General features: G+C 42.9%; 1 protein-coding gene across 2 annotated transcripts; it reads left to right on the top strand.

Moving 5' to 3' along the window:
• The first annotated feature begins 13,048 nt into the window (after positions 1-13,048).
• Positions 13,049-24,771, top strand: bmf1 (BCL2 modifying factor 1). Of its 2 annotated transcripts, XM_084915230.1 has the most exons (5): positions 13,049-13,256; positions 15,159-15,356; positions 15,989-16,191; positions 19,752-19,838; positions 20,653-24,771. In XM_084915230.1, the coding sequence occupies exons 2-5, from the start codon at positions 15,185-15,187 to the stop codon at positions 20,767-20,769; spliced, it is 579 nt and encodes a 192-aa protein (XP_084771356.1). In that variant the 5' UTR covers positions 13,049-13,256; positions 15,159-15,184; the 3' UTR covers positions 20,770-24,771. The 2 variants fall into 2 exon arrangements, with proteins under 2 accessions (XP_084771356.1, XP_084771355.1); XM_084915229.1 differs by lacking the exon at positions 19,752-19,838.
• The last annotated feature ends 1,203 nt before the right edge of the window (positions 24,772-25,974 follow it).

Here is a 25,974-nt window from a genome sequence, read left to right as displayed (position 1 = left end):
TCATCCTGCATGCGTGCCTGCTGCTTATCTGGGTTAAATATTCACAAAGAACAACAAAATTGTTGAAATGACATCATCTAAAGAGGATTGGGTTCATTAGGGGGGCAAGTTGCCAAAGAAGGAGGAAGGGTTTCCACCAAAAGAAACTGGTATTGCTGGGTGGACTGGCTCCCCAACCCCCCACTATCTGTTAAGTCTCGTGCTCTAGCTGATGATTACAACGGACGATGATCTCATTCATAATGCTCATTGTAGTTTGCTGGAGATGCTTATCGTCAGCTGAGTGACAAGCAACAGTGTGTAAATACTGTAGACTTCAGTAGGCTGTGGTGCATCAGACAAACACAGTATAAGGGAAAAACGTGAATAGCTCTCACTTGGGATTCACCCAAACAACACCCAGAAGACAAAGTATAGGAATCGCGTGCGAGCAGTGGGGCAAAATACTCAGTAGCATTGTGAGAAAGATAAGCGCCATCGCTTTACACATGAGGCGGATTACAATTTCAGGAGATTTGTATAATCCATCCATATTGGCAAACACAGAAATCCTTTGTTTATTCTATCAGAAGCTCTCCTATTTAAAGATGTTTCATACATCGGAGTCCCGCGTGCAGATGCAGCTGCTTTAACAGCCAAGCATTGATTGTTATTTGACACTGGGAGGCCAATTGTCAAAAGCACTCACAGCAAAACACAGACAGCAGTCGTCACGAGCCTATTGTATTTAACTCAACAGAAAACACATAGTCCATTTTCACTAGTGAACACTTAGAGACCATTAGCATTAGTAGTGTAAAAGCCCGGCTCCTTTCCATCATCAATATCTCATAATTGAAGGGCTGCATAAGGCCCAGACTGGTGAAATTCTCCCACACCGGCGGTGCTGCTGTTGTCGATGACTTGTCCGCTCTGACTGACTGCACTTTTGTTTTCCGCGGATTAGGCAATCTGACTTCATCGAGGTCCGTGAGGGGGTTCGCGTAACGCTGCCTGGAGGTCACTACACCCATGTGACCCCCTCCTCCAGTCCGCCGGCTGCCCTGATGACAGCCCGTCGGCTCTCAAGACTCAGACTGTGAACGTGGTGACCCCACCTTCCTCGAGCACGTGCACACATGCAGACCAGTGCTGTCCTCTGCGCAACAAAAAAACCCAAGTGCACGCACGCAAACACGTCCACGCGCATACTCTCAGACTAGAGCGTAAATTTTTAATGGAATATACATTAAGGAGCATTCATGGACTGATACATGATGTTTCCCCACAGCTAATATTTCAGCAGACCTGTATCGGATCAGGATTGAATGATTGATTTTTCTATCAGGCTGCTTTGCTCGAATGAATAATTCAGGATTATAGCTTGTGACACCTTAAGCATATTGTGTTACTTGCTTTTCATCACAAGGTTGTGTTTGATTTTTTATGTGTTGTCTAATAAAAAAGTTTAATAAAGTAATGGCTCAAATCTGATGAAGGTTCATTGGATTTGCTATAAGCATTTGTTGTCATTGTAGTACAATTATGCATAGATGTGTCTGTGCACCAGTACATACATACATATATATGTATTTGAAAATACTCTGGGCACATGAGCGTACGTGCTTGCTGATGACTTTCTCTTGGCCTCCTGTCTGTGATGAGAAATGAGAGACGGCACTGTCTGAGGTCTGATTACTTGTCTCCACAAGGGGTCAAATGACTCTTAAATGTTTTGTTTACACTTCTAAAACCATGCCTGGGCTCTGAACCAAGTAGAGCGAACTCTCAAAATTCTACATAACTGAAGCTGAACTCTCCAGATTGGGCGCGGGTGCGTATTAGCCAGTGTGACGAGAGAAAAATGCAAAAATAATTAGAATTTAAATGAATCCAAAACAAATGGTTGTTTGTATTGGTAATTACATTTCTACAAATGACTTTGAACTGTAACTGTGAACTCGCAGTGATTTATTTACACTTAGTGAACTGCTGATTTCTTAAAAATTGCATAATAGCTACAATTTTCTGCCCCAGATTCAAAGAATCGCAAAGTGAGAAAATACATAGCAGAGGCCATCAGTGTGTGTGTTGATTCACAGCTTAAAGAAAGATGATATTTCAGTGTTTTTTGTTTAAAAGCTCCTGCATCTTTCAGGAGCATCTCCTGTTTCAGCTGGCTAGAGTCCTAGACCTTGACAAACAAGTGCTGGATAATTATTCGAACCAGTGTTAAATACAAATTGCGCAGACCTGCACTTGAAAGGACTTGCTGATGCACATCAGATACAGTAACTCGCTGGGCTGCGAGGCTTGCGCCGACAGCCTCGTCGAATGCAGCCGATTGAACCAAACGAACACACGGAGCAAAATCACAAAGAAAACTTGACCCCATCATGAAACGAGTGAATCTCATGACTCACTCTACTCTGTTTCACCCTGATGACAATAACGAGGGCAGGTGGCTCCAGCAGTCATATTTGATGTCCCACATCAGACTACTTACACCTGAGGAGTGTGACATCATGATGACTCTAAGCTGATAACCCGGCAACAAACCAGCGGTTGTTGTGAGGATAAAGGATTAGCCTCCGTTTGCTTTTGCTGCTCTTTGAACCAGAAAAAGGCTGAAAAGGCTCGCACATGAAAGGACCATCTTGCTGAGAAAGCACCGAATTGGGGCGCTACCTCTCATCAAAGAGGTTGACTCACTTCAAGCACAGAGAGCTCTTTTCCATTGACTGGGGAAAGAGGGGGGTGACGGCTAATGTGCTGCTTCTATTTGTCTTTGCAGGTGTCAATACGTGTATGTGTAAGATTTTTGTTTGGTGCGTGTGTTGGCCGTGTCTGTCTGCCATATCAGGTGTGGTCTCTGTCTCCTTCCTACATTGTTAGTGGATAATGAGTTGTGATTAAATATGAATGCTAAGTGTTTGGTGGCTGGAGCCCAAAGCTGAAACCGGATCCAGTCAGGCCCACGGGCAGCATAATTAGTAGCTGATGATAGATGCCATTAATGTTGTTTTTGCACACGCTGTTTGCGGGGCTCTAAGCTGGACCTCCTCCAGCAGTAGGCTGCCTTTGAGCCCATCCATAGTTAATTAAGTGGCAAATAAATAAATCCTAAAACAGCCGCGGTTATTCCGTGTTGCTGTAAAAACAGATTCTAATCAGCTTTATTTCAATTGTTTAATGATCAACAGCGATTAAATAGTATGCCATTTGTGACTTTTATTTGATCTCTCCTTTATTATCACCTCTGGGGACTTTGTGTTGAAAGCGTGACGAAAATCCTGTGGAAAACAATATCAGCATTTCAAAGATTTGAAGGACCAGTGTGATGTCTTTAATGATGGAGAAAAGCCCTTTGTGCACGCTTGAAGGGCTGTGTTTGGTTTTGAGGGCTCTTTGGATTGTCATATCCCTGGTGTGAGATTGACTCGTTCATAGCGAACAGACTCCCTGTCTTCACGGTAAGCTTCTGGGCCGCATCGCAGTGGACACCACCGCACCGTCTTCTCTTCCGAGGGAGGCAGAGGCATGTCCACAGCTGTAAGGACTCGTCTGGCTTTGAGGTGCCGTGGCTTTAATGTGTGGAGCAGATTAAACAGCATGGTCTTTGTGAAGTTTAGATAGCTGGTCAGCTCTCCCACACAGCTATCCGCTCTTATCTGTCTGTGTGCATGTTTGTGCATGAGCGTTACGGGCTGGGGCCCTCACCGTGCACTCTCTCAGATTCTCCGAAGGGCTAGCAGAACAACTCGGCACACCAGTCAGTCTCATTAACCGAAGCTCAGACTTTTCAGGAAGATCTTGCCTATGAGTAGCCAGCAGGCAAAATATTAAGAGAAACGTGAGGGACCAGCTCCTGCATTTCAATTAAATCTTCTCGCTTGACATAAAAGCATCACCTGCAGCCAGTTAACTGCTGGACTTCAGTATGTCTCAGCTGTGATATAAAGTACATCACATTGCCCAGTGAAGTTCAGACAGTAGTCGGTTCAACAAAGGGTCAGAGTATGTGAAAATGTTCCCTGTGCCATTACGCGTCAGATTCCTTCTTCTCCCACAGAGACAAATGAAATAAACGTCTATAAGCTTTGGACTGTACAGCCACATAGTTGCAATAGATCTGTTGGTTGGTATTATAATTATATCATTTGTTGACAACAAATAGAAATTCATTAGATTAATAAAAATATTTTAGACAGAAATGTCTTTCAGAGGCAAAGTGATTGTGTCATCATCCTGAGTCTAGACTCACAAAGTGGGATGTTGCACACTATGATGCTCTTTTAAAGAATCTTTTAAACCAAACCAATGCCATGGGGAGAACTATGGGATTTCTAGATTTCTCTTTAGTGTCTGTAAGTTTATGTGTGCACCCACGAAAACAAAGGCCTTTTGTATCTGGGTCACCCCCGAGAGTGTGAGGTTTGGCCGTCAGTGTGCAAGCCAGACGGGGATGTATGATTACCAGACGGCCCTTACAATAGGTGGCCATTTGTGTCAGCGCTCTCAGTTACGGCGGTCAGATCGGATGTCATTGCTTCATAACTAGCTTCACCTTCACAATTTTTGAAAGCGGCCGGGTTCAAGCGCAAAACTACCCCACTCCTCCTCTTCACACCTGCTACATTATTCAATGTGTCTTCATCTGAGAGGACCTGTGAGGGGTTGTAGACTGACAGAAAATAGACTTTCATTTCTAATAGTGGTGCTGCCTAACAGAACAGAAAAACACAGCTCATACATGGGTAAACACATGTAAGGACATAGGCAGTAAACTGTATATCCTATATACTTTGATTATGTTAAAATACCTGCAAAAACAATCATAATACATTGTATTTAATTATGCCTTTGACGATACTTAGATAAACAATTAAAGCAGTAAGAGTGAATTACACCATAAAAAAGCAAAGCTCAGCTCAGTTTAAAATGGTATTATAAAAATAGATCAAATGAAACAAATAGTATACAGCTAACGCCATCAAAGTGACTAAGCTTAAGAGTCCAGCTCTTGGATGTGAGGGGGTACGGGTATGTTCCAAAGTTTGGATACAGTTAAGAGAAAACCCTTGCACCCATAGTTCCCAGATTAATGGGAGGTACAGTAAGCAGACATGCTGATGAAGACCACAGGGAGCAGGAGGGAGTGTGAGTCTGGAGAAGATCAGGGAGATTTGCAGTGCAGAGACTATGTCAAGCTTTAAATGTTAATGGCAATATGCAATATAAATGGTTATTCCCATAGGAGATTTACACATTCATATAAATATAAATATAAATGCATGAGCATGTGTGTGTGTGTGTGTGTGTGTGTGTGTGTGTGTGTGTCCAAGGATTATTTATGCTGTGGAGAGCTACGTTTGTTTACAAAGTCGCAGCATGAGCATGTGTCTTTTTTACGAGTTTTCAAAATCCAAAGTATTCTTAAGCAAAGACGTTTTAAGGTTTGTCTTAGGTCAGTTTTATATACTTAACATTATTTATATGTTTTACCGCTTCCAAGGCCAGTGTTATAACTGAGAAATTACCAAATGTGTAATACATGTGTAATTAAAATGTAATTATTCCTGAATATTGGTCGAGAATAAGATTCTTAAGCAAAACTTACAAGCCAGTAGCAATAACAGACATCTTATAAGCTCAGATGTTTATGGCCACAAGAGACAACTAGTTGATTTGGAGATTTATGGGAATGTTTCTCAAAATCAAAAACTATTCCCATTTTGTGCATGCAGCCAAAGAGGTTATATGTTTTAGCTTATCCTTATACTACTACTACTTTGGATGGATGTTCATTTAGGTAGTTTCTTGTGTTAAAGTGACATAGTTCATGTATTTATAAACAATAATTATCATAATTACATTTTCTCTATTGTAATTACATAAAAGGTTTCACAGATTTTGATTTTAGTAAGTATATGTACAAATATTTTCTGCACTTCTTTTAATCAGATATATATGTTAGATATATGGAATTTAGTGATTTGATTTGCTACATGTAATTTTTATATTACATGTTAGATGTCATATTTTGAACAATATGAACATGTAAAATGAAGACTATATTAAAATATATATTATAACATTAAAGATGAATGATAGGCATGTTAGAATTTATACCCAGCAGGTTGCTTCACCAAGAGCCTCATGACTATGCCCACCCAAACCTTGTCTTCTTATTCCCCACATTGTTGCGATTTTCTAGACTTTGTAGGGTGGCTTGAACACAGTCGTAAGGTTGTTCATTTGAATTGTCAGATGTACAGTGATACAGTATTGCTGGATTTGTATAAAGTATTATATACATTCACGGAGCCCTAGGGAATGCTTATGCAAAACTTCATCGTGATTACTCCGCTCATCTAGAAGATAGGGACCATACAAATATATTTCCCTCTTAATTCAATTCAATTTTTTTTGCTTGAAGTTTGTATGTATTACTGAAAATTAGTGGTGCAACAGATGAAAAATCTCACGGTTCGGATTGGATCACGGTTTTAAGTCATGGATAGGATCAATTTTCGGATCAGCAAAAATAGAAAAAAAAGAAAAAAATTCGACTCGCCATTTACTTATTTAAGTATTTTTTGCCTATTAAAAAACATTCAACTGAAGACTCATTTCACGCACTTATATAAAAACAAATTAAGGTGCAATATGTACATTATGAACCATGCTGGGCATCCTCTGCATCCTCTGCACACGGCCATAAACAACCAGAGGAGTCTGTTCAGTGAGAGGTTGCTTCTCCTGAAGTCAAGGACCAGAAGACTTAAAAAGTCCTTTGTCCCACACGCCAACAAACTGTTTAACTCCTCGCTGAAGGGGAGAGGGAGGGGAAACAGGGACAGAGGAGGGGGGAACAAGTAAGCTGTAGCGCCTTTTCACTGTGCAATAGTTTTTGTTAATATCCAACAGTGTAATAGACTCACAATACTTGAAATGTGCCGTTCCCTTGTATTCTTATTCCTATTTATTCTATTTATCCCTTTTGTATTCTCTGTATTTATATATGTGTATATATGGTATATTTCTGCTCACATTCTGCAACTTCTGTCGGTGCTGTGCTACTGGAAACTGAGTTTCCCGGAGGAACCCACCCGAGGGATAAATAAAGTTTCATCTAATCTAATGTAATCTATAGGGCAGGACAGGGCTTTGTATCTACCACTCCGCTGTGATATAACGAGCGGTCACGGTCACGTGGCTTTCTGTTGCCCTGGAGGTCCACCCATTTGTAGTTAGAGCAACAGAAGATGCCTGGGACAGTTCAGCCATAACTTTAAACTTCTCCTGCTCATACATGCTTGGAGCGATCTTGTCACACTGAAGTGGACGCGCAACGGGATATCATAGCGTGGCTCAAGCACGTTCATCACAGTTTAAACCCCTTGTTTTGCACAACAGAATACGGCCTCTCGTCTGCAGCTAAACACCCCAATAGCTTTTGTAATAGCTTTAGCCCAGTCGGATTAGGCAGCAAAGGGCTGCTTAAACTCCTCTGCTCTTCCACTTGGACCGCTAGCGCTGGCCATAACTGACCACGCGCACCATACACATACTTTTAATTCTTTTTCGCATCTTCGGATCACGTGCGTACCGAACCGTGGAGTGGGATCGGTCCGGATTTTGGATCAACTGTGATCCGTTGCACCACTACTGAACATACATACACACAGTATAATCATGTTACTATTATTATTATTACTATTTGGAAATTACATTTTAAAATAGCCAGCAGCACGAAAACTACTTGTTGGCCTGTTTTGAGGAAATTCATATTGAGGTTTGAGTAAATATCAAGGAAATAAATGTAAAACAGTGTAAATCCAAGTCATGAATGATGTGTGTATATGTGTGTGCCTAATATTCCAACTCCAGATGCTGTCTAATTCTATGATCTTGATCGTGTTGTCCAGATAAAATCTTTAGAGGAAAATCTGAAGAATACAAGTCATATTAAACAAACATGAAGGACTACAGGATGAGATTGCTGGGTGTCAAGGAGGCAATCCCTCTTTTGTTTTCAGGTCACCTCTGCCATTGGGTCATGGTCCTGTGCAAGTCTCATCTAACTGGCTTGTAGTCAGGATGTGGTTGCCATGGCACATGTCCAGTTGAAGCAAATGAAATCCATCCTTCTTAGTTTCCAGGCAGGATTCACATGCGGAGCATGTTTTGCGAGATGCTCTGTGTTTGTGAGTGTGTGTGTTTGTGATGAATTGTGTGTGCACATTCATATAGAGAATGAGATATCAAGAGGGAGAATGGGCTTTTGAGGTTACAGAGGAAGTAGGGCATGTGATTGTGCAGCCACGTGCATGCTCGTGCGAGAAGGAGTACTACTATAAGTGTGTGCGGGCGTGCACGCGTCGCTCTTCAGAAACAGTTTTCTGATGTAACATGAACCGATGCCCGCCTTCTCTCTCCCAGGCATCTCGGGCGTTTGTGGGAACTTATTTCTGAACACTTGCTTCCACCAACCAAACAGGAGTCAATGACTATCACACCAGAGAAAGAGACAATAAGGGCCAAGAGCTGTAGGTGAGCACATCGCTACAGAGCCTTAATCCACATACTGATAGACGCGACTCAGTTAAGTCAACAGCGTCTCCAATTTAAAATGCATGTTTCTAGATGATGGCAAGAGTAGCAGTGAATACATCACTGCGAGTCACTATTTGTGCTTTAGATGCCCGTGTCTGTGTCCCACTGAGAGTTGGCCTATAGCTTCAATGATTGCTGCACTTCTACACTGCACACTAATGTTTATTAATGAATAACTCGGCTTTGTTTTCCATTGATATTTTAATGTCATCAATACTGTGTACTTAGGTTTTTCATTAATAATTAACGCCAGATTCTTTCAAACACTAAACCATTTAATTGCAAGGTTATCTAATACAGCGGTCTCCAACCTTTTTTGCGCCACGGACCGGTTTATGCCCGACAATATTTTCATGGACCGGCCTTTAAGGTGTCGCGGATAAATACAACAAAATAAAACTAGTACCGGTACCGAAAAAAAGAAGATTTAGTCATAACGCATGTGAAAAGACCCAGGAAAACAGAGTAAACGATAACAAAATAACGCTGAAAACCGATAAAAACCCTGAAAACTATACATTTCACACCTGAGCCTCAACTCTCGCGGCCCAGTACCAAACGACTCACGGACCGGTACCGGTCCGAGGCCCGGGGGTTGGGGACCGCTGATCTAATATACATGCCTATCTGTTTCTTTTCCCAGCTGACATGAGAATGTATTGTAGTGCTAGCTTTTATACAGCATGTACAACAAAGACCTGTACTTAAAGGGATTCTATAGTAATTACAGGTGTTTTAAGTGTGTGTGTGTGTGGTGGTGGTGGGGTCGTCTTTGTTTGGCAAGAGTACAAAAGGAAGCAGCAAATAATGCTCATCTTTGAGCCTTTTGTTGCCACTCATGCAAGAGGTGATCGAGTTTCCAATATCACTGTGCATGAGGAAACATATCCCCTTTTCATGCATACCCACCCCTTCGAAGAAACTGCAGGTGGGACAAAGGCCAACCTAGCAGTCTATCCAATTAACGCATAACAGAGGAGGCAGAGACCCGTGACTTCTCACACAGCTCAGTGGTGGGACATGATCACAGCTGAATGACAGTGAGAGGGAGAAAGAGGAGTTGGGGTGGGGTGTGTTACGTGTGAGAGAATGCAGAGGGTCGGCCCCAGCTCCAGCTGTCCCAGGGTTCATTGATCAGTGATTGGAGACAGCTCTGCTGACAAGAGGGGGCAAATTACCAGTATCTGCCCTGCACTTGATAACAACATGCCTACTGGAGACAATTTAGCATAGACCTGGATACTGTATACGGATAATAGTATATAACAAATTCAAGTGTTTTCAGTCCCATCTGCCACGGATGTGTAATATCAAGCACCTAGCCATGCAGTCTGCCTTTAAAAACATTTGTGAAATTATGGGTTGTTCACTGAATTTGAATGTTAGGATGCCACCATCGCAACAGATCGGTTCCAGGATCAACTTTAAGGCCTGATTTAGACTTCTTGGGGGAGTCTTTATAGAGCCTATACATTGCCTCACATCATTGTCAGGATTTGTGTGCATGGTGTATTATGTGTTAATTACTGTGTAATTGTGCCCCAGGGGTTTATATGCAATGCTGTCCAATAGAAACCGGGGTCACTGCTCTTTGTTGCTTTCAGTTTTATTCAGGGACAGGGATATTTGTTGCCTCCAGTTCTTTGAACATTCCCTCGGATCCATTCCGATAGCTTCAGCATCGTAAGTTAAACATTTTTATGATGTATTTGGATTTCCAATTACTCTGTAATTTGTGCTTTTTCTGAGATGACCTGATTTAAAACCTCTGATAATGTGACAGTTTCAAGAGCTATCATATTGTCCCAGTTAAAGCATCTGTGAAAAGCCTCTGATTGTTGTTTTTGTGATAAAAACAAAACAAAAGCGTGAGTATTCTCTGCAGGTGCCTAATTAAACTGATCAAGATGCAGTCCTCTTCCAGCTGAATCTAGGTCATTTCTACCGACACTGAACAAACACAGGCATAAAAACTTCTGAAATTATAGTCTGTAAATGTAACCTGTACTTTTGTTCAAACACTGTGGCGATCAGAAGTGGAAAACATAATAAATTACACTTGGGCAACATGAAGCCCACCTTTTGTGGATTTATAGACCCACAATATAGTGCAGAATTCAAAGTGTCACATTAACATTGAGGTACATAGACCACAGTTTTAAAGAATATACTTATCAGCAGCATCAACAAAAGCACAAATGACACGGTTTAGATGTCTTCAGCTGCGAGTGTGGTACACAGATCTCTCATAAAGCCTTTCATAGATGTTGACTTGTCTCTTACACTGTTATACAGTTTCACATCCATTACATATTGAAATCATTCTAAAAATGACTTCTTTACTGCAGAGTCTATGACAGGTCAGAGTGACCAGCAGAAATGAATATAATCCAGTGTCTGACAAAATATTTAACTAGTCTACCTTGATATACTGTATATTTCACTTTTAGCAAAAGTCTGGTTTCTCTACTAAAGTGTACTGCTCTCTAAGGTACAGGATGTGACCTCCCTTTTCAAGTAACTACTGAAACATAGATATCATACTATAGTGACTTGATGCTGTTCAGTATATTATTGTCCCAGTAAGAAACTGAGTCTGTGAATGTGAATACACCTACAGTACTGTGCAAAAGTTTTGAACCAAACCTCATTTCTTTATATTTTGCTTCCAATGAGCCAATAATTCTTGTAATTCTGCTTTTGCTCCAAGCCCTCCATCCTGGACCCCCCTCCACCTGCTCGGGCCAGGTGGTCTGCTGTTTTTGGTGCTGTCTGGAGCCAGCCCTTAAGAGGGGGTACTGTCATGGTGGTGAGTCAGGGACCCAGTAATTTGTGTACAGTGTCTGAAAGTCAAGTACTTAAGAAAAAGGGGGAAAAATCTAGCAAAGACCTGACACAGGACCAGAGAGATGCATCTGGACCTTAAATTCATCTACTGTTTGCTAAAGCATCATCGGAAATGGCTTCAGTGGAGTGGAGGCTGTAAAGAAGCCATTCTTAGGGAAGGGAAATGGGGAGAAAAAGGCTGAGGTGTCCCAAATTACACAAGAACGAGACTGAAAATCAGCGATAACAGGTTTTATGAAGTGAAAATCCAAATTTAAATCCCTATCAATAATGTACAGACGAGGTCAGGGGGTACAACAGTGAATATCTACAGCTGTCTGTAAAACACAGTGGAGGCTCTAGCATGTTTTAAAGCCCCACTTCAGTCAATGATTTTGAATATCGCTGCCATCAGATTTCAAACCTGGCTTAATTTTTCCGTTTCCAAACACAATCTGAAAAAGGATTGTGCAGTAAATGTATACCTTGGGTAGAAAAACACATCAGTCATGGCTTTGCTGAGCCTGGACCTCAACATCAGTGAACCAGTGTGGCATCATCTTGACAGAGAACAGAACAACAGGCAGACAGCATCCAAAGAAGAGCTCTGAATGTTCTTCAACAAGCCTGGAGAACTATTCCTGTAGACTACTTTACATAAAGATTACCTAAGAGAGTTCAGGCTGCGGTGAAGAATAAAGATGGCTACACCAAATATTGACAGTCAAGCTTATTAGGATTACAGAACCTCTGTTCTATAATCATAATAACCTGTGCTTCCACACATGTGTTTGCGTTTCAGTAGATCACTCTACCTATTTCTCATTTTCCTTGCAAAATATAAACAAATGAAAGACGTTTGCACAGTACTTACCATAGAGAAAAACACAGGATGCAGCATACTGTGATATATGCTTCGAGCTGTAATCAACTTTAATTGTGGGCTGAATTATTTCAGCAAATTCTCAAATGTCAGATAAATATATTAATATACAGCTGTCAGGGCAAAATGGTAAATGGTAAAATGGTAAATGGCCTGTATTTATATAGCGCTTTACTAGTCCCTAAGGACCCCAAAGCGCTTTACATATCCAGTCATCCACCCATTCACACACTGGTGATGGCAGCAACATTGTAGCCACAGCCACCCTGGGGCGCACTGACAGAGGCGAGGCTGCCGGACACTGGCGCCACCGGGCCCTCTGACCACCACCAGTAGGCAACGGGTGAAGTGTCTTGCCCAAGGACACAACGACCGAGACTGTCCAAGCCGGGGCTCGAACCGGCAACCTTCCGATTACAAGGCAAACTCCCAACTCTTGAGCCACGATCGCCTTAAAAAACGGCTGAAAAAAACCACAAGATGACAGCGCTATCTGACCAGAGCAGCCAGATGATCAACAGTAGTAGCGAGAAAGCGGTCTCGTGCTCTGGGGAATTTCCCCTTCCACGTGTCTGATTACACGACCGAGAAGGCGGGATAACAACAAAGTAGGCTATTGGTTGCAGCACCCATATGTAGCCGGCTCTTAAAGGAATATGCTCTTTCTTCGCTTGGAAGCAGTGCAAGTGTGCCGGAGGGAAAGCAAGCCTCTTTAAAGAGGGTTTGTTTACTAATTTTTCGCGCCACGCCCCGTTGGCGGAGTCAGCTGACATGCCTGCAAAGAAATAGGCTGCTAGCGCTTTTCCTCGCAGAATGGAAGTAGTCGTGGAGGCGATAAGGACTAAAGTCGTTTGACTCAGCGGGATTCTGAACTCTTAGGCTTTTTTCTTTTGTTTTCTTTTTGTTTTCCGGTTATAGGACAGTCGTTACAGCGAAGCCGATCTGTGTGGTAAGTTCACGGGAGACACTTTTAAACGCTGTTAAATGTCCTCGTCCAGGGCACACTGTCCACCGGAGCGAGCTGATGACATCAGGTAACATGCGCGTCCTTAAAAATAAGAACCGACAGCGCAACGTGCCGCTGCCTTCCATTCGCGTCTGCATTCATTCGCCCTATGTTACTGCACAAAACCACCGGGCTTGTCTGCTCATAAACGCGGTTAAATGTACGGCCTGTCATTCACCCAGCGCAGATTTGAATTACACCGGCTTTCCCGGTTTGCTCAGCCCGGCTTGGTGAATGGACTTCAGACCGCGGGGCGCCGAGTGCGTCCCCGGGTGCTCTGTTAAAACGCAGTAACGACTGTTTTCTTCCTATAATGAAATGATAGGACCCGTATTACACATATGCCCACTCTTGCCTTTGTTTCACGCCACTCAAGCTGTATTTTTGCATGTCTTTTCGGTCAAATGTCGGTTTAAAACGCGCTCTGCTTTATTTCTATATGTTATAAATGTGTGGTGAGTGGCCGAGCTTGAGCGTGAGAAGGCTTCATTTCTCGGTGTGAGTAATGTTACATAAAGCCGATACGGCGTGGTGGAAGGCTCTTAAAGCCGTTGGATTGAAACTGTGTCAATAACAGAGCTCCCTCGCCACCACCGCATCTTTCGCTCCTTCCCCTTTGTTAATTTGTCTGCAGCAGGGGGAGCTACTGTCTGACACAAACATGCAGCTCACTGCCTGGTCAGTAGAGCAGTACAGACAGCAAGCCTGTGTATCTGGAAGTTGAACCTAAGGTTTTCTCTTTCTCACACACACACACACACGCACATGCACATGTTCTTTCTGTGTGTTTGTCAAAACAAAGCATTAAGTGGCTTTACACACAGGGTTTATTGTGAACGCACACAGTATATCGTGAGGTCTGGGCATGCTAGAGCCAGGCCAATCTGCTTATGGTGGGTGAAGAAATGAAAACTCCTTTCTCCGGGAGCTTGGCAGGCTGACAGACCAGGGAAGGGAGAGTGGCGTAGGATTATCCTCAAAGACTGTCATTACCCTTTTGCTGTGGATCCTAATTTGGAAGTGTGGTAGTAGTCTAACCCCGTAATACAACTGCAGTGGTGACTTTGAGTTTTGCCAGTGAGGCCAACTTGAATTTCACCCGTATTTTGATGACTGTTTGACCCACTGTATTATTCAGAGTTGAATGCAGTCTAGTATTGACTCTGGAGAGTTTGCCAAGTGCTCCTTGAGATTCTTGCCACACTGCGGTAAATTGGGTATGATGAATCATAATGAGGCATTTTATTATTGTCATCAAATATCTGCTCTAATATCTATATAACTTTCATATTTATATACATACGGTGCAGCAATACTGTTAAAATACCAACTATTAGCAAAGTTAGTAATTATGGGACTGTTATTGAAACCCCCATCCATGTGCTTAGCACAGACAAAAGATAATCTACCTCTTATTTAATCTAGGCAGCAAAGTCCTTTAAATGTATCTGTGGCTCAACTGACTTGCGTAACCACAGTGAATTGTGTGGTTTCATCACTGAGTTGAGCAGAGCTATTTGTCTAAATAAGCACTGAGATCTTTGCCACAAATTAAGGCAGACCGTTTGCTCATTTTCTCTTCCCCAACTTATCCACTGTGGTTTTATTGATTTGAGGGCACTCATTATAGGCCAGACAGGTTGTCTATAATGATAATGAATGCTTTGGAGGAAGGAACGAATAATGAATGTGTCTGAGATCATCTCATCAGCTCTTAGTGTGGATTTCTCCAAGGTTGGATTCATTAGCGAAGGGAACTTGGGACGCCGTGCCCGCTGGAAGATGAACTACACGTGTTCGGCTTTAACCTTTCCTTTGTTCTTTTCCTGTCACGTTACTTTTAAGGCTGCTCGTTTCAAAGCGCACCCCGTATGGACGATGAGGAGGACGATGTGTTTGAGCCAAAAGCCAACTGTTGGCGCACCACATTCAGGGAGATAAAGTGTGAACATCGAGGCACACAGACACCCGGTCCTGCCCTGGTACCAAACAACGGCATGCTGCCCTGTGGAGTCGCAGAGGAGCCCAGACCACTCTTCTACGGTGAGGCTGACAACATGTCATATTTCAAAAGAGGGGAGGAAAAGGGAACACTGCCTTGTGCGTGATAACCGGTGTTATAAAACCGACGCACGAGAGCACAATGCGAGACTCACCGTGAGGGATGGTTAACAGCGTTACTGCGCTGATCTCACCCCTGGCGCCTCATAGTCGTCATCACATTCACTTTTATGGTCTGTATGCAGTGTACCCAGCTGCTTTGCTATTCAAAAGGCGCCAGACTGGCATTGTGACTGAAAGGATGTGACAGAAGTGCTCACCTGTGCAGCAACTCTTCGGAGAGCTGATTATCAGTGACAGCAATAACTCTGGTGCCATAAACAAGTAACCATTCCAGAGGAGCTCTATAACTACTAGTCATGTGGGTTTATTTTGTGAAACTATTTAAGGTCATTAAAAAAGACAAAGGAATAACCACAGCTGGGTAAACTGTGGATATATAGCTGAGCAACCTGTTTGCTGAAAGGCGCGTTCTGCAGTACTTCAGGAGACTGATGGATCTCCTTACCTGTGTGTAAAAGAATGGCACGCCCGGCGTCATTGCTGTATTGAGATTATTTTGCTGAGCACGTGTTGTTTACAAAATAATAAGCATGAGTCCTGACACTCGACAGGTAACGCAGGTTTTCGATTGCACTTCCCGGCACGCTTCGAGCTCGTCGGGGATCACAGAGCGAGTCGACAAGGAAGCACGGAGCAGCAAAACAGCATGGAGCGCCTGCCCCGCCAGCGACCCGCGGCTCGCAGCGTGGAGGCCTGCATCGGACAGAAACTCCAGCTCATAGGAGACCAGTTTCACTGGGAACGCCTGCAACTGGTGAGGAGGATGGATGCGTTCGGCTGATTGTGCAATACTGGGAGACAAACGGTGGTGCCGGATGGTAGTGAAACAAGCATGCTTTTAGTGCCTCACATTAAGTGTGGAGGGCAACCCGATTCTTTTGACAGTTTTCAAATTTGACTAAATTGCAGATTGCTCCCTGTGCCTGATAACAGGCAAATACACCTATATTGTTTTTTTTGTTGTTGTTGTTTTTGTCAGATAGTCTCTATGTGTCCTATCTGAGCCGGTAAAATGAGAGCAGTAAAGCCAGGAAGATACGCCAACGTTCTGTCAACAATATAAGAAACAAAAGACTCCATAAACCGTAAAGTTAAATTTGCTGCCATCAAACTAGAGAGGAAACTTGTGTCTGTGTGCGAATAAGCACCACAGGTTAAGTGTTTATAAAGTCGGAGCAGGGAAAAGTTAAGTCCACACATTAGCCACATCATCCGCAAACCTTTTTTTTTGCTCTTTTTAAATCAATATTTGGATCTCATTTGGATCTGACAGAGATTAATTGTGGGTCAAAAGTTTCTTCTCTATTATGGTGCTCGCTTTATATTTGTTTTGGAGAGGCTATACACATGCAGAACTTTACCCCAGTACCTAACCCCCACCCCCTCTGCCCCTCTTTTCCCTCAAGCCAAAGACATTTCAGAACGAGGACAGCCCTTCCCCCACTTCACCCCCCCACCCACACTCCCACCCCACCCCCTTCCCCTGCCTCCTCTTCCTGTTTATTTCTCTCTCTTTTCCCCTGTTTCCTTAATGTGCTCTGAAGGCTGTTGGTGTGGAGGATGCCTGCACTCAAACAACACACTGTGGTCACAGCGACAGTGTCCACTGTATCGGCATATCACTGCTGTTTGGGTGTGCTGTAAAACCTGTGACATGCTTTTATTTCTTTATCTTTAAATATGCACAAAATATGCACAGACCCCCCCCTCCAGGGAGATTTCCTGCAAAGTGCAAGTAATTTTGTTGCGCAGGTGGTTAACAGTCTTTACACACATATTTATTTCACACATTTATACACGCACACATGCACGCATGCTGATACATCCAGGAAAAAAAGCAGAAGTGGTAGAAGTAGGTAAACATGTTGTAACCCGAAGCTCCCCACGTGAGCCCAGAGGGGAACAGCTGTGGTTCCAGGGAGTCTCAAGGCAGCCCCTTCCCTTTGCGAGGCGCAGCCACAGGAGACACACACACGCACACACACCCAAAAAAGAAGTTTTCTCAGTCATAGGCAGACTGCGGAGGTGAGATCCATAATAATGATGGTTTAAGGATGTATACAGGGGGGGATGGAGAATGGAAATTGAACTTCACATGATCAAATAACAACTGTCCTAAGCTGTCTTAAAAACTCCCTGTGGGGAAATGGGATGACCCGTGCACATAAAAATATGTATATATATATATAATCTTTTTTTCTTTTTAAATTTAGACTCTAACCTATGAGACAGCTTCTGATTTTTCTCATGCACTTTATCAAGCAGATGTTATTTATACCGCCGCAGCAAGCAGCATGACTCATGTATTGTGACACGGGCAGACACACACACAGACGGTCAGACAAGAGGGTTGCTATGTGTGTGCGACCAGGATCTACTGACGCACATCGGAGGCAGGCCTGGGTCAAGAGATGAGGAAGTGGTTTGTGCTCACTTTGCTGGTTGAGTAAACAGCAGAGAGGACAGTCAGAGTGAAAACCATCCTGTAAAGTCATATCCTGAAGACACATATGCCTAGATAGTGAATATTTGATAAAGGCAAAAAAATAATAATTTTATTTTCTTTTGTTCTCCGAGCATGGCTGTGCTTCTGCTACTGTCCTAAGTGTCTTCGTGGTTTGCTGTTATTGAGGGATGTTTTTACAACTCAAACACTTAAGTGTGGTTTTGGATGCGTGATTCCACTGAAGCCTCTGTAATTACTATTTCTGGTTCTGGTTGTGCAAGTTATTGTATTGTGCATGCATGTGTACATGCTCATGCATGAATACACCCATACTTGTTTTTCTGCTTTCTGCTCTTTTGCCGTCTCTCACTTCTCAGTATCGCACGGTCTGGCAGTTAGCACAAAAAAAACCCCAAAAAACGATCGCTGGATAATAGCGGTACTGTTTGCCAGGTCTCATTCCTGTTGCTCCCGTCAGTAGGTGAGTTATTCAGCGCAGACACTTGTCCCAGAGCAATCTAAATGCCTTCGACTGCCATCGTTTTTGATGGATTTTGGTGCAACGTGGCTGCCGGTGCTCTCTCCATGGGAGCCCGTGGCCCCTGGCGAAAGGAGGGATTAGGTGGCGGAGGGAGTGCTGGCGGATGCTGACAGATAAATTGCTCCTCAGTCAGAAAGTGCTGGAGGGGACTCTAAGGTCCCCAGAGGGATGGCTGACATTAGCCGGGCCTGCCATTTGAGACACAGCAATAATGGCATTCACAATGGCAGGAAGACTGCTTCAGCCTGCGCAGGGCAAGGAGCAGAGTTAGGTTTCATCCCCATGTTTTTTTAAGGGAGACGACTCCTGGTGCTTTCGATAGGTGTTGAAAGCAGGGTTGAATATCTCCTCCGTGTGTGCGCGCCTGCACGCTTACACGCAGCGGTTGTCGCTTTATCTCGTCACTGTTCCAGTGAGGGCACGGCACTCTCTCCTTTCAGCACTTGTGGAAGGGGAGGGAGGAAAGTGGTGCTGGGAGCAATGACAAATGGTATTTACTTTTCTTTCATTGTTCTCTGATTATTTGTGTTGACGGGAACGTCTGTTTGTGCTGTTGCCTATTAACTTATGCAACCGCTATGTTCGCATGATACTCGGCCCTTCTCCGCTCGCCGATATGAACAACGCGGGGCTTCTCGCTGCAGAGGCTGGCCTGTTTGCTCAAGCGATAAGGCAGAGCTTGCGAGCAGCTGGCTTGACAGACAGCTTGCACTGATAAAGCACATCAGGCTGGTGTCAGCGTGACGACATAGGGAATCTGGCTCCACTCTGCTTCTCTATCGCTGGCTAAATTTAGAGCCTCATTTTGACAGTTGGTGTCGTGACTCATGACTAACTTGCAGCAGGCCTACACACCTCCTTTTGTCACTCTTGCTGTTTTTTATTCTCTCACTTTCTTTGTGTCTAGCTTGATAGAAACGAGGGTGAAAGGTCACAGGGGGCATTCTGGTTTGGACTGTAAAGACGAATTCGCTTCTCATGGAACTTGACTCATTTTGAGATTTACGCTCTGACAGAAAAATCCTCTCTCGTTAAATATCGACATACAGTATTGTTATAATTGCATACATACATTCCCCCCCCCCTTCTTTCATGGCAGAGCCGGCCTTGTGTAACTTAATAAACTACAAGACTTCAAGCATGGCGGCTTCCAGCGATGCAACATTTTGTGCTTTCTAATAAATACCGCCTTTGTTTATTCGAAGTAGACATTACACTATTATTATATCCTAATCAAAATATCTCCAGGGCAAAATTTACACATGTCAAAATGAAACAAACAGCTTCCTGGTTGTGTTTACCGTAGCGTTTTTACCTCTTTTTTCAGGTGAAAGCAAGTAGAATACAAACATGCTGGCTGGAAACTGCTAAAGCTTATGCAACACCCTGCAAAGTTCACCACAGTGTGATAACGGTATGGAAACCCAGAGGCTTATCGCAGTGGCAGTTCTTGACTGTTAACTAGGTCAAGGTTTGGACACTAGTCGTGCAAATATGGCGTATCTAATCGCTGCCTTAGGATATTTTGGCTTTTCTAAACAGTAATACAATGTTATCAAGACAACGTAGTACACTTTCATGCATTGTTTTGAAAAACTAATCTTAAATCCCCCCCCCCCAGTTGTTTTCAGTTTACGGCCCTCTTGGTCTGAAAATAGCCTCGGCACTATCAGGTGTAGCGGAGTCTGCCTTTCGTCCGGGGCATGAGATCTTCAACTACTGTAGCCCTCTCGTGCAGACACGTGTGTTTTTCCACAGACTCCCTGCCTCTCATCAAGAGCCCTCTAATCCCATTTGGTGCAATTATCTTATCTCAGCTTCTCAATGGCAGAGATAGCATTATCCTCCTAATCGCACACAATCCAATTGGCTCGCAAACCTGAGAGAGTCTCCTCCTGAGCTGCTGGCTGCTAGTCTGTGCCAGGAAGATTAGAATAAAAAAAAGTGTGACCGTGCGATAAATGTGTTTATGGCTAGGAATGTCTGTAGGGAAAGCCCGGCTCGCGTAAAGGATCCTGCACACAAAGGGAATCCTCTCTGCTAAGTATCGCTGGGAAGCGGAGCGGAGTGCCCTGAAAATATCGGCGTCTCGTTACGTTTTATGCTCGCTGTGAATCAGCGTCGGTCGCCGACAACATAAACACGACACTAACCCCAAATAATGGCTGTGTCTGGTGCTGTGTTTTGAGTTTATAACTGTTGTGCGTTTTGTCTTGTTTTTGTTTCAGTATCACCTAAACCAAAGGAACCAGGGGCCGATGTGGTGGCGCCTGGCCGCGGCCATTCTCAGCCTTCTGTTTGATAGGGGGTTCATAGCCGGAGGAGGGGGTGGAGGACAGAGGTGAGGCGACCTTGTCCCCCGTTTTTCATTCATCTCTGTGAGGAACTGGACTCCTACTGGCACTGTCTAATCTAACACGGGTCTGTTTGGGGGAGAAAACAATTGAGGTCACCGCGGGACGGAGACAACCAACTTTTATACCAGGTTGTGTTTTGGGGGTTTTTTGTTGTTTTTTTTCCTTCAAAGAAGATGCCATGTTGCTCTGAGATTCCACTAATGGGCAATGTTCTTTCTTTTTTTTTTGGCATACCTATGGTGTAGTGTTTTTGTACAGTACATTGTTCTTGTTCACTTTAATGACCTCTCACAGAACCTGGGAATGCCTTATTCAGTGTCTTCTGCCAGAATGAGTATTGAGCAGTTTTGACAGGCAAGAGAAGATGGTTAGGAAGTGAAAGGAAACGCAGAGGAAGTTTCCCAGGTGACCAGTCAAGTCGATTTTTACTAACTTCCAAAGAGGCAACTTCTCAGAACAAAAGCATTTTGCACCTCACCTCAGTGGAACATTTATGTTTTCTTCATTTTTTTTTTTTACTTTCAGTTTGTCTTTTGTCCCTCCTTGGTTTTCTTTGAACACGACCTCTTGGTATTGTTCAGAAATACTGGGAACAGTAGTTTCCGCGCGTGTGAAAGTGAGCGCACGGTGATATGTCATCTGAATATCTTTTAATATGCAAAGAGAGTCACGCGATACATGTCAGATGTTTGGGTCTGCTGACTCTCTGGGTGGAGTCTGCACTTCTTAACGTCACCGTCTGGTCAAACAAGCCAGGTGACTGCATGCAAACTTGCCAGACATCAAAAAGAAAGTGAAAAAGGAAAACAAGGCATGTGCACTTGGACATCTTGTGTTGTTATTGTTAAAATCCTTTCACTTAACCTGGGTTTTTACTGGGTTTACTTGTCGTTTTAGCCTTTTTCCTGCAACATATCGGGGGGCAAATGACATCTGACATGTAGCGCACGTCAACGTGCCGACTTTTGCACGCATGTAAACAACCATTAGAGGTCTTGCACTATATTAGAACACAAGTCAATCACGTTGTTGCAGATATCGTAACACCTAAACCAGCTGTTTTATTCATTTCACTTGACCCTTGTTCCCAGTATATTACTCTGATATTCCCTTTTGGGGTTTTTTTTTCAATGTTTTTTTTTCATTTGATTGTTTTCAGACCTCCATGCCCTTGAAGTGGAGCTGTGGATCCACTGTTTTTGCACTATACCACCCTTCAAAAGATCCGAATGTTGACAAGCTAACCTCTGTCTCGTATGAAGGTTGATTTTTTGGTTTGTTTATTTGTTTTTTTCATTTACCACCTGTTTCCTTACCACCCCATTTCACATTTATCCATTCGCATTGTCTTGAGACGTGCCTCAGTGTTGAGGCCTGACTGAACACAATCTGGATGACGCTTCTCGAAAGATCGCTCACGCAGTTTTTCAGACCACACTGAAGAGTTGGAGAGAGACACGTTGGCTCAGTTAAAAAGGTTTTGATTTTTTGTTTTGTTTTTTCACGGCCCCGCTGTATCTTCAGAACATCGAAACAATATGCCGAACCCAGTGCGTAAAACTAAATCTCTCAGGCCACCTTTTATGGGGTATTATATATTGTCGTTGGTGCTGAGATCCAGATTTGGGATGTTTGAGCACATATAATCACCACTGACTCAGCAGACGGGCAGTCTCTGAAATGGACAAAAAAAGAAAAGAAAAAGTGAAAAAGACTGTAATTATTGTTGAAATATGAATATGTTTAAAGACACTGTCAAAGATGCTGTTTGTTGTTTTGTTTTACTCTTCTTTCATTGCTGAACCCAGGCCAACTTTTGGACCCAAGGAGCAGTACATATCAGGGGTCTGTAATTACATGCTCCTTACAATGTGTCAAGTTTATCACTGCATGACGATTAGGTTCTTTCTCTTTTTTGTTGTTGGGCTTTTATTTTTTTTGCTTTTTTTCTCAAGATGTCTCAGGGACAGACTTTTGTGGGCTACTGGTAACCTTGAGAATCTGTTACATGGTTAGAAGAAGAGCTGTTCTCGCCGATTAATACGTGACGAAACCCCCTCGAGGTGTTGTCGCTTCTCCCATCTCCATTTTAACCTAGATCTCGGCCAACTTTCTCAGCACACGCTTCTTAAAGGTACCGTTCGACTGAGGAGTTTGAGGCTGACTTGCTGGCTGTGGTGGGGACGGAGCTACTGAGCGTAGTAGTCATAGGTGGTGCGAGGTGCACTGAATGTGGTTGTGGTTGTAGTTTCCTGCGGATCGTGAACGCTGAGCCAGTCCGTGTAGCTCCCCGTCTCACCATCAGCTCTTGACTTCCTCTTTGTGCTGCTCCTTCATTACATGGTTGTTGTTCATCGGTTCACTTTCTTTGTAATTTATTTTTCTTTCTTCTTCTTTTATTTATTTCAGTGTATTTGCCCATTTCTACTGTATACACCTGTGTGTGCAATTACTTCATTGTTTTCCTTTTTTCTATTTTGGTTTCCCGGACTTGTATACGCTTCGGCTGTTTGGCTCTGTGGAGAGCAGGTTGGCGATCGTTACACCGTCTTCACCTTTAGAACAACTACTGTATTCGTGTAGTTACGATTACTTTTTAAGTGACGGCAGGTGTCACTGCTAAGCCAATCATCTAAACCGAGCAAACATAAGTACAGCTGCTGCTCTTCACAAAGAAGAAAACTACAGACTGCAGATGAGTGTTTGATACTCAAAATTCCACCATCCAAAAATGACGCCTTCCCACACGACCTCGCCCTCATAACAAGTAACGACAGACATGACATTAGACACAAAAAGGTTGCCTTCTTCCTCAAGTCACAGGGCGTCAGTTTACTCGTATGTGTTCAATTCTTTAATCTTAATCATTGTGTTGTAATCAGTATGCACTGGAAAGTACTTTGTATCTGTAAATCCCTTAGGTTTCTTATCTGTTGAGTGTTGATGTATAGTATTTACTCTGATTTGTTCTCCTCAGTTGATCTCGCCACGTGTCAGGCGTATTCGGTGCAGCGAGCAAGTAGGCTCGGGTGCGATGGCCCGGTTTGATTTATTGGAAAGGGAAACAAGCCACCGTGGTGCCCTGTATAGTTTTGTTAGAATGAGGTTCCCGAGCCTCAAACGGCATACGTGAGCGCAGAAAATCCCAAGAGAGACAGTGAGAAAGAGGCATGCGTATTTTATTGAAACCGTCAGTGTCTTGAATTTTGTAGTCCACTTTATATAAATTTGAAGTTTTTTTTTCCTTTGAGGAAAGTTTTGAATTTTTATAAGTAATAACATTTCTTCTTCGTGGTTTTTCTTAACGTTCTTTTTTTTTTTAAATTGTATTTTCTTAAGAAAAGGGGTCTGCTTTTATAAGGACACTTCACGCTTGTAAAATGACTTTTAATACCAGTATGATCCTTTTTGAAGTCATTGAGATCAAGAGCATTTTGGGTTTTTTGTTTTTTTTTTAAAGACAAATGAGCTTGCGACATTCCTTGCACATCTTACTGTCCTGTATACACAAAACCAAATGAATTCATGGTTGCGGTTGATTTTGCTCGTGAGCTCGTAACCATGAAACTGTCCTTTCTTTTTACAGAACTGATAAAGTGTAAATGTATTTCTAAAAAAGATTTAAAAAACAAGACAAAAAAAGAAAGAAAGAAAGAAAGAAAGAAAAAACCCTGGAATATGCCTTTAACTGCTCAGTTTCAATGAAGTCTTGATTATCACACACTCTCTGTATACCAAGAAATGAGACCCAGCGAAAATGTAGCATTTTTGTAACATTGATTGTGTGTTTTCAAGACTCTACTGTGCACTCATTTTTATGTTTATATACATTTTTTCTTTTGGTTGTTGATATAATAATGGAAGTAAAGACAATTTGTTATGTAGTGCAATATGCTGTACATGCGGAGCTTTGCTCTACAAATCCTTTTTTTTCTTCTGGATTTCTTGTTGCTTATTGGTACTTTTTTCAATAAAATTTTATTGAAGGTGTCTACTCGAGTCACGTTTATGTTTGCAGGTCACCGGCAGCGTCGGAGGCTTAACATCCGCTTGTTTTAAAGGCGAATGTACGGTGGCCTGTGAGGTCAAACGTTCTGCAGCGTAAGAACAGAAAGCAAACAAAAAAAAGCACACAACACAAAGGAAATCGAGAAAAAAAGTGTTTTGGGGGAGACAATAAAGTGACGGACCAGCTGCAGAAGTGACAAGCTAACAGTAAACAGCTAATAGCAGGTATATCTAGTTTTATACGAATCATGCGATTATAACATACATTGTTTTGCATGTTTTTCTTACTCCTAACACCCTCCGTGTCTCTGCGCGATCCTTCGCACATTTTCCGCAGCTGTTCCGTCACATTATTGTCTCCTCAAAGACACTTGTTTTGTTCTATGCGTGATTGTCTTTTAACATTGTGTTTTATTCAGCATACGTTGTGTTTTTGCAGCAGTTTTCTATTTATATTTTCTATATATTTCTGCTTTCTTTTGGGTGTCTGTAGCTCAGGATTTAGAGCAGGTTATCTGCTGATGGTAAGGTTGGTGGTTCAATCCCGGGCTCCCCCCACATATCCGTGGGCAAGATGCAAACCTCAAGTTGCTCTCCAGTGCATCCAGTGGTGTGTGACTGTTAGTTAGAAAGCACTTAAAAGCATAGAAAAAAGTGAATGTTGCCGTTTTCTTGCAGTGCATTTGACCTCTCAGGGCACGTACTAGTGATGTGTTGGTCGGGGACGAAGAGCCGGATCTTTGACGTGAACGACGCGAGCCGGCTCCTTATTGCAAGCAGTGGGGGGCTATATTTCTTTCTCTCACCCTCTCTCTCTCTCTTTTTTTCCGCTTCACTCTGCACGGGAGCCTTGTGCTTGCGCTGGGAAGGGGTGGGGGGGTGCCCGGTAGTTACACTCAGTAGCACAGGAACAGAGCATGAGGGAGAGAGAGAGAGAAAGAGTCAGGGACAACAACGTCACATTAGAAAGGTATAGTAATCATCCACAACTATTTTCAGTTGCAGATGATAAAGGATTCAGAAAGTTTATTCATGCAGGTCCATATGACAGAGAATGTTCATCTTCTTTTTGTTTTCATATTTTAATTTATATTTAATTGTGTTGTGGTTTGCAGTGTTTTGTGTTGTTTCACTTTAGATTTGTTTAAAAGGAAGAAGCTGAAAATTGAAAGTTGAACTGGGAAT

Source organism: Perissodus microlepis, chromosome 19 (assembly GCF_051167445.1).
Source record: "Perissodus microlepis isolate ML-2025 ecotype Zambia chromosome 19, ASM5116744v1, whole genome shotgun sequence".
NCBI lineage: Eukaryota > Metazoa > Chordata > Actinopteri > Cichliformes > Cichlidae > Perissodus > Perissodus microlepis.
The sequence above is the reverse complement of the archived record's forward strand: the minus strand, read 5'-3'. Positions and strand labels throughout refer to the sequence as shown.